We start from the raw sequence: 9,559 nt of genomic DNA, 5'->3' as shown, positions 1-9,559 counted from the left end.
TGACCAGCAGTTTTGTCTCAATTTTTTCCCAACCTCCAGTCCTTCTTTTGAAATGTCAGACCAATTTTTCTAAAAGTTAAAATAATTGTGTCACTTCTCAGTTTTAATATCTCTGAAAGCCAGACCCTCTTTGTGGTCTCACACGGCTTGTGTGATCTGACCCTTGCTTGAATTTCTAGCTCATCTTGACACTCCCCCACACCCCACTACCAAACAGGGACACAATGACTAGCCTCTACAACACTCACATCCAACCAAAGGAAGGAGCTCTGAATGCCTTTGACCTCCACAGACCTGCCTACCTCTTGCCCTGGAATGGTTTTCTCTTCCCTCATGTTCTGCTGGTCAAATTGTCTTTCCTTTAAGATTCTTAGAAGGTCTTGATTATGTTCCACCTATTCCTCCATCCTCAAAAAGTTACTACTTTCAAAACGCTTGGCCCATTCTTGATCCCACCACTAGACTTTAAGCTCTTTGAAGGCAGAAATACCCTTTATTTATCTTTGTATTTTTAGCACTGGGCCTAATACCAGCATTTATTAAATTTTTCATGTATTTCTCTTTTTAAAAAATGTTTATTTATTTGTGTGGTGTGTGTGGGGGTGGAGAGACACTGGTGAGGGAGGGGCAGAGAGACAGGGAGAATGAGAATCCCAAGCAGGCTCCATGCTCAGTGCTGAGCGCTACAGGGGACTAGATCTCACCACCATGAGCTCGTGACCCGAGCTGAAATCAAGAGCCAAATGCTCAACTGACTGAGCCACCCAGGCACCTCTCCATGTATTTCTGCAGAATGAATTGGAGCTAATGCCCGAAGAATACCTCTTTGAGAAAAAAGGAGGGAGGGAGAAAATTTAGGCTGGAGGGAGGAGGAGGTGGGGTCTGAAGAGCCCTGGGGGTTTGCTTGAGAGAAGAGGAGCTTCTCCACCACAGCATTCTGCCAGGAGGTGGTGCCGCTCTGAAGAGCCCATTGCTTAGGTTTCTTGGCTGAGGCTGATAGCTTGATGCTAAAGAGGGATCCCCAGCAGGAGGCAGACATTCCTCCATTGTCCTCCCAGTCCAGTTACACACCCCACTCTGCCCTGGTGAAAACACCGAGTCTTCAGGAGGTTGCTGGAACCACGTCTCTCCCCAGCAACTGATGATGTTAAACCCTACGCTTCTGTGATTGGTTTGGCCAAATGACAAGGGCAACTGTGGAAGTAGCTGGCGGAACATGATCTGGGGAAGGAGTCTGGGACCTGGGTCAGCTGGTTGGTAGCTCGTAGCACACTGTGTGGTGTGAAGATATGGATCATGAGCAGAGGCAGGGAGCTGCACTGCTAAGGTTTTTACACCTCCTGTGGCTGCTGCCCCACTCCTGGACCGCCCCTGAAGGTATGACAGTACCTCTCATTTACTTCAGTCCTGACGGGTTAGAGCCTAGGGAGCCACCCAGAGCATTTGAAGTCTTCTTTGCATTTGAAGCCCTGTGCTTTGTAAGTGGTGGGAAGCATTATGGAGTAATGGAAATGATCACAGAGTTGGGAAAGACATCAACTGTGGATGGATGGATGGCAAACAATGTCAGGTGCTTTATATATTTCCACTTAAGACAATCTCTTGAAGCAGAGCTTACAATATCCATTTTACAGATGAAAAAAAAATGAGACTCAGAGAGTTTAAGTAACTTGTTCAAATTCACACACTTGGAAAGTGGCCGAGCTGGGATTTGATTATTCACTGTTCTATTTAGGCCTCTACTCTGCATTCTGTCATCAACTCACACTGTGATTCTTGAAATTTTCTTAACTTTATTCATCCTTAGTTTCCTTCTCTGTAAAGGATGGGACAGAATGGAAGAATAATCTGGAAGATCCCTCTTACTCTAAATGTCTTTTATTCTAGGTATTAGGTACTGGGTAGAAAGTTTCCTGCTAGTGTGTGTGTGTGTGTGTGTGTGTGTGTGTGTGTGTGTGTCTAGGAATTCTAGCCGGGGGCCTCCAAGAACAGGGATTATTTTTTGCAGCTCTCCAGTCCTCCAGTTCTGTCACACTGCAGGGGCTGGAGGGTTGAGGGAGGGGTGAGGATGTTTTCAGAGAGGTTTTGTGCTGATGAAGTGGCTGAAGAGAAGTCTGGAGATTGGTTTTTCGGTTTACCATGTTGTCTGGGGGTAGGATGGGGCAGTGTCATCTGTCGCTTGGGGAGGCCATGACCATTCCTTTACCCTCCCCTCGAAGACTAGAGAACCCACCCAGGCCCTTTACAAGTAAATATTGATGGCCTTCTGTGAATTAGACGAAGGTATCTTTTTTGGGAGGATGCATGCCTGTGCCAGGATGCATGGCTTGGTGACCAGAGTGCAGGCTAGATTTCAGCTTCCAATTACTTCCTTGGCCAGATGCCTCTGTGCAGTACACAAACACACAACTAACACTGTGACTCTGAATCTGTCATTTAATCAAAAAAATTTTTTTAAATGCTTATTTATTTTTAATAGAGAGTGTGAGTGGGGGAGGGCAGAGAGAGAGGGAGACACAGCATCGGAAGCAGGCTCTGAGCTGTCAGCACAGAGCCCAACATGGGGCTCAAACCCACAAACCATGAGATCATGACCTGAGCTGAAGTTGGAGGCTTAACCAACTGAGCTCCCAGGTGCCCCAAATGAATCTGTCACTTTAGAAAATACACCTATTTTATTTTTTACAACTTTAGACAGTTGTCATTTTTATGGGCAAGGGAAGATTTGGAGAGGTCCTGTAATTTCTTCTTTACCCCCATTGGGAGGGAGAGCCTTAATAAGAGACACAAGAAGGGGTTATACCCCAACCCTACCTCCTCCACCTAAGGCATGCCTTGCTGTTTTCTAAGCTAAAGAGGAGGAGGAGACTCTCACCTCCCTGACTTTCTCTGTCTCCTTTGCAGCTCCTACCCCAGTGTGGCAGGATGAACTGCAAAACCACACGTTCCTGCATACGATGTACTGCCAGGACTGGAGTCCCAACATTGGACTCTCTGAAACTTATGATGGAGACCAGCTTTTCTCCTTCGACTTTTCCCAGAATACCCGAGTGCCTCGCCTACCTGAATTTGCTGACTGGGCTCAGAAGCTTGGAGATACTTCTGCCATTTTATTTGACAAAACATTCTGCCAGACTATGATCCGGGAAATAGGGCCAAAACTTGAAGGGAAAATCCCTGTGTCTAGAGGTCAGGGGTGTCTCTGGGGGCGGGGGTAGGGGCTGCATTCTTAACCTCCTCAACATGTACAGTGAATTATTCCCTTTCACACCAGTTTGCCTATCCAATGCCTTCTGGATCTCCCCTTACCAACTATAGTCTGTACTCTGTTTTTGTTTTGGGGCAAAGGCATGTGCCTAGGACATAGTAGGGGGTCAAAACTATTGAACTTGATGAATGCAAGAGGGACCAATTGATGCCTACTGAATATTAGAGCTTGTATTGCTATGCTCAGTAGGATGGAAGGGAAGAAAGAAAGTATCTGATGATGTGCCTGTGTTTCAACAAGAAGACAGCATGTGATTAGATGCCTGTGTGAGGTCTAGACAGGAAGTGCCACAGGAAATCAGGGTGGAGGGTCCCAGGGTAGCCTGGGTCTGGCTCTGCCTCTAAGTTCAGGTCTGGGTCTTACCTGGAAGAAGACCTCCTTCAGACCCCCATCTCCTCCCTCACCTTTCCCCCCAAAGCCCGTCCCCTACTCTGTCTCTGCCCTCCCCTCTGTATGCCACTTCCCTTCCAAACTCAGGGGTACCATCTAAACTAGTTACTTCCTTCCCTCACACCTCAATCCTCCCACCAGGGTTACCTGTTGTTGAGGTGTTCACGCTGAAGCCCCTGGAGTTTGGAAAGCCCAACACGCTGGTCTGTTTTGTCAGTAATCTCTTCCCACCCACGTTGACGGTGAACTGGCAGCATCATTTGGACCCTGTGGAAGGAGTCAGGCCCACTTTTGTGTCAGCTGTGGATGGACTCAGCTTCCAGGCCTTTTCTTACTTAAACTTCACACCAGTACCCTCTGACCTTTACTCCTGCATGGTAACTCATGAGATTGACAGCTACACCGCAATTGCCTTTTGGGGTGAGAAACTTCCTCCTGGAAGCCTGGTTCCTTTTGGGGGCAAAAAATGATGGACCTATGGGAGGGCCTTCTTTCTCCACTTGGATCTTGTTTAAATCCATTCTCACTCTGAGCAACCTCAACTTTTCATGCCTCGGTTCCTCCTTTTTCACCCCAGACGCCCAAGTAATTCCCCCGGGTGGGGGCCTCACCAATCAAGTCTCCAGGCTGACACACTCCCCTTTTCCCCTAGTGCCCCATAATGCGCTGCCCTCTGATCTCCTGGAGAATGTGCTGTGTGGTGTGGCCTTTGGCCTGGGTGTGCTGGGCATCATTGTTGGCTTAGTCCTCATCATCTACTTCCGAAAGCCTTGCTCAGGTGGTACGTCGGGGCATCTGGAGTGGGTGGGAGAGCCATGGGAGCCGCATACAGTGCTCTTGTGGGGACATGCCAGAGTCATCTTGTGGTTGGGTGGGGAGGCCTGTATCGGGCACCACGGACATGGGGTCCCGGTTACACACACACACACACACACACACACACACACACACACACACACACACACAGTTACAAGTCACAGGCATGACTGAGTGGGAGAGGGGTGATATGGGGAGTTGTAGGAGGGGTGCTTGGAGATGACTTGGGGCCAAAGAGAGATCAACTTCTGTGGGATATGTGGCAGGCAGGGAGGGGCTTTTGGGAAAGGGGGGGTCCCCTGATGGCTTTCCTCCATCTTTCTCTCTCCTCAGATTGATTCTTCCTGACCAGAGTCTGGTGCCAACAGTGTCAACCATGCATGCGGGGGAAGCTCAGGCTTCCCACATCCTGCACAGGATCTCTCCTCCTCAGAGCAGAAGTCCCTGGGATGCCCCTGAGGGATGTGTGGGCATGTACAGGTTTCTCAGCTGGAAGATCTGCTGTCCTGGGGCTTGCACCCAGGGGAACCCAGAGTGGCTTTGCTGTCACGGCCACATTCCTTCCCACTTCAGGGCAATAAATCTTATTTCTTAATACTGAGTGGGTTGTCATTTCAAATTCAACATGCCTTAATGTAAACACAGCTTGCCCTCATTAGGGAGGGGAATGGGAAAACCCCTAACTCCTCAGCCAACTCCTGTTCCCTGGTCTCAGCACCGTACGATGGCTTTTACTCCTATCAGTTTGTGCGAAATATGTGACAAATGAAGGCAGAGCTACTTTCTGATAATCTGCTCACAAAATAGTGGAGAAAGCTGATTGCGGATTTTTTTCTTTTTCATTTTACTGTTTATGAAAATGCTTATGGCTAGTATTGGCTGTCTTGAGAAATATGTAACTCCCTTCAACCCTTCACCATAGCTGGGAAAACAGGAGCTCAGGAGTGGGAAAAATCAGTTTTTAAATGCTATTCTAATTCAGTTGTGTCGGTTCTGTGAAAACAGTATATTCAGGCTCCTGAAGTGAAGTATGAACAGCTAGCTTGGAAGGGCCCGCAACTCATGTGTCCCTCCAACGATTGTTCTTTGGCCTGAGTGGATCATCCAAGGAGAACTGTGGTAGTGCTGCCCTGAGCAGGTAGTGGGGGCGAGGGACACGTGACTACTGGTGGTAAATTCCTTTGCATATGCTTTCTTACTGTCATAAGACTTTGCATCTTGCTTTCCTTAGGGTCTGGGAGTTGCTTTGGACGAGGGGGTGGCATGAAAGTCAAGAGTGAAATTACTTTGGTATTGGTGAGAGAGTCTCTTCTTCACATTATACCAGCATCTAATCTAGGGGAAAATATCCAATTCCCAGGAGTTGGCACCTCCTCTAAATCATCTCATTTCTTTCTTTTCTTTTTTCCTTTTTTTTAACAAAAGTTTATTTATTTATTTTGAGAGAGTGTGTGTATGAGTAGGGGAGGGGCAGGGAGAGAGGGAGAGAGAGAGAATCTCAAGCAGGCTCAGTGCTGTCAGCACAGAGCTTGACAAGGGGCTCGAACTCACAAACCGTGAGATCATGACCTGAGCTGAAATCAAGAGTTGGACGCTTAACTGACTGAGCCACCCAGGCGTCCCTAAACCATCTCACTTCTTTAAAAAATTTTTAAAAATGTTTATTTTATTTTTGAGAGAGAGAGAGAGAGACAGAAACAGAGTGAGCAGAGGAGAGGCAGAGAGAGAGAGGGAGACACAGAATCTGAAGCAGGCTCCAAGCTCCCAGCATAGAGACCTACGTGGGGCTCAAACCCATGAACCATGAGATTGTGACCTGAGCCGGAGTCAGATGCTCAACCAACTGAGCCACCCAGGTGCCCCTAAACCATCTCATTTCTTTTTTTTTTAACGTTTATTTATTTTTGAGACAGAGAGAGACAGAGCATGAACGGGGGAGGGTCAGAGAGAGGGAGACACAGAATCTGAAACAGGCTCCAGGCTCTGAGCTGTCAGCACAGAGCCCGACGTGGGACTCGAACTCATGGAGCACAAGATCATGACCTGAGCCGAAGTCAGCCGCTTAACCGACTGAGCCACCAAGCTGCCCCTAAACCATCTCATTTCTAACAGCAGCATGCTTTCTGCTCAAGAGTATGCTCTCAGGAATCAGACTGCTGGGGATTCATTTGTGACTGTCAAAATTTTAGCTGTGGGCCCTTGGGCAGATTACTTAACCTTTCTGTGCCTTGATATTATTTTCTGTAAAAGAGTAATGAAAACAATGGTGTCCACCTTAACTGTGTTGTGAAGTTAATATCTGTAGAATGCAGTGTTTAGCACGTGGAAAAGTTACTCAATAATTGAGCAAGGATTTCCACAGGGGAACTCTGCAGCATCATTGACTTCTTTCTTTTTTCTGGAACTGACAACCAAGTATTGTATTTTCTCCCTTTGAGATATTTCCCTTTTTCTTTTTCTTTTCTCTTTACCATTCTACATCTGTCTCTTATTACTTTGAAGTTCTTCCTGGTTTTTACTTTCCAACTATCCAGAAGTTTCTTGCCAGTCAAGTCTCCAAACTGCTTTCATTATGCTGTGTGACCTTAGACAAGTCACCTCCCCTCTCCGGACCTCAAATTCCTCATCTGTGAAGTGATGGGCTCGTGTTAGATGCTGTCTGATCAAACATTTTATGATACTGTCACTTGCAATCCTCGAGAAGCATTGAAGAACCTCTCAGGTGTCCCCTTCCCAGCAGTAATCCTGTCCAGTTTCATGGCTCTTTCTTGACAGTATCGTGTCACCTTAGGGCACTTGTCCAGGCTTTTCCTCTCACCGGAATACCTTCTTCATTCTGCTTCCCTTGTTCCTATTTTAACCAACGCTATGGATCCAATCCATGTTCACTCCTTCTGTGAACCTATCCCTAATCCTGCAGGCTTTTTTTTGTTTTGTTTTGTTTTAAAGTTTATTTACTAATCTCCACACCCAGCGTGGGTCTTGAACACGAGATCCCGGGATCAGGCTTCCGTCTCAGTCACATGCTCTTCCCACTGTGTCAGCCTGGCAACCCTCCTCCACCCTTAATTGATCTTCACTGAGCTTCTCTAAAACTTAACACACTTCACCACAGACTTTGCTCTCAAGGATACGCTGCCTTGTTTCATACGTTAATTTTTTTCACCCAACTAGTTGGTAATTTATATAATTCAGGGATTATAAACAGTTTATCCTTCCATCAATGTAGCAAGGTGGTTCTCATTTTCCTTTATCATCACTAACACTTGAAATTACGAGACTTTCAAATGTTGGCAATAGGGTGGATGTAAAGTGGTATTTCCTTTTAATTTGCCTTTCTCGTGTTACTACTGAAGTTGGTCATCTTTTCATAGGTTTCTCTCTGTGAATTGCTGATTCATATCTTTTGTCTATTTTTAAAATTGCATTGTCTTCTTGTGAATTTGTGGGGATTTCTTATATAGTCTATGTAATAATTTTACGTCAGTATAAATATTGCAATGCCTTCTTCTAGTTTGCTGCTCTTCAGTTAAATTCGTATATATTCTTTCCCTGAATAGAATTATTTAATTTTGACAGTCAGAACCCTCATGGTTTGTGTTTTGTGATCTTAAGAAATTCTTTCCAACCCCAAGGCAGTAAAGTCACAATTTTCACTGGAATGTAAAGTGATAAAATGATACTCAGTTTTCTTGATTGGAATATTTTAGAAGTTTTTTGACCAATTTCAATATATAAAGTTTGAGGGATATAAAAGTTATAGGGAAATAGTCAAATGTCTGCTAGCTACCTTTATTTAGTTACTAACTCACAAAATTAAAATAACATGTTTTATAACATGATATATTAATGTGGGGATATTAACTGTTTCCATTCACATTTTATTTATTTATTTATTTATTTATTTATTTATTTATTTATTTAAATTTACATCCAAGTTGGTTAGCACATAGTGCAACAATGACTTCAGGAGTAGATTCCTTAATGTCCCTTACCCATTTAGCCCATCCCCCCTCCCACAACCCCTCCAGTAACCCTTTGTTTGTTTTCCACATTTAAGGGTCTCTTCTGTTTTGTCCCCCTCCCTGTTTTTATATTATTTTTGCTTCCCTTCCCTTATGTTCATCTGTTTTGTCTCTTAAAGTCCTCATATGAGTGAAGTCATATGATATTTTTTTTTCTCTAATTTCTTTTTTTTTAATTATTTTTTTAACGTTTATTTATTTTTTTATTTTTGAGACAGAGAGAGACAGAGCATGCATGGGGGAGGGTCAGAGAGAGAGGGGGAGACACAGAATCAGAAACAGACTCCAGGCTCTGAGCGGTCAGCACAGTCGGGCTCAAAATCATGGACCGCGAGATCATGACCTGAGCCGAAATCAGACGCTTCACCGACTGAGCCACCCAGGTGCCCCTCTGACTGACTAATTTCACTTAGCATAATACCCTCTAGGTCCATCCATGTAGTTGCAAATGGCAAGATTTCATTCTTTTTGATTGCCGAGTAATACTCCATTGTATATACATACCACATCGTCTTTATCCATTCATCTGTGGATGGAAATTTGGGCTCTTTCCATACTTTGGCTATTGTTGATAGTGCTGCTATAACCTTTGGGGTGCATGTGCCCCTTCAAAACAGCACACCTGTATCCCTTGGATAAATACCTAGTAGTGCAATTGCTGGGTCATAGGGTAGTTCTATTTTTAATTTTTTAGGGACCTCTGTACTGTTTTCCAGAATGGCTGCACCAGTTTGCATTCCCGCCAGCAGTGCAAAAGTGATCCTCTCTTTCTGCATCCTGGCCAACATCTGTTGTTGCCTGAGTTGTTAATGTTTCTGACAGGTGTGAGGTGGTATCTCAATGTGGTTTTGATTTGTATTTCCTTGATGATGAGTGATGTTGAGCATTTTTTCACGTGTCGGTTGGCCATCTGGATGTCTTCTTTGGAGAAGTGTTTATTCATGTCTTTTGCAATTTCTTCACTAGATTATTTGTTTTTTGGGTGTTGAGTTTGATAAGTTCTTTATACATTTTGGATACTAACCCTTTATCTAATGTGTCATTTGCAAATATCTTCTCC

At 44.9% G+C, this 9,559-nt stretch overlaps 1 protein-coding gene across 2 annotated transcripts; it reads left to right on the top strand.

The window, feature by feature from the left end:
* Nucleotides 1-1,216: 1,216 nt before the first annotated feature.
* LOC122218984 (HLA class II histocompatibility antigen, DM alpha chain) lies at nucleotides 1,217-5,075 on the top strand. Of its 2 annotated transcripts, none has more exons than XM_042937264.1 (5): nucleotides 1,217-1,377; nucleotides 2,905-3,189; nucleotides 3,800-4,078; nucleotides 4,311-4,436; nucleotides 4,808-5,075. In XM_042937264.1, exons 1-5 carry the CDS (start codon nucleotides 1,290-1,292, stop codon nucleotides 4,810-4,812), a joined length of 783 nt encoding a protein of 260 aa, XP_042793198.1. In that variant the 5' UTR covers nucleotides 1,217-1,289; the 3' UTR covers nucleotides 4,813-5,075. The 2 variants fall into 2 exon arrangements, with proteins under 2 accessions (XP_042793198.1, XP_042793197.1); XM_042937263.1 differs by having other exon boundaries at nucleotides 4,311-4,439.
* The last annotated feature ends 4,484 nt before the right edge of the window (nucleotides 5,076-9,559 follow it).

This window comes from Panthera leo, chromosome B2 (genome assembly GCF_018350215.1).
Source record: "Panthera leo isolate Ple1 chromosome B2, P.leo_Ple1_pat1.1, whole genome shotgun sequence".
Lineage (NCBI taxonomy): Eukaryota > Metazoa > Chordata > Mammalia > Carnivora > Felidae > Panthera > Panthera leo.
The sequence above is the reverse complement of the archived record's forward strand: the minus strand, read 5'-3'. Positions and strand labels throughout refer to the sequence as shown.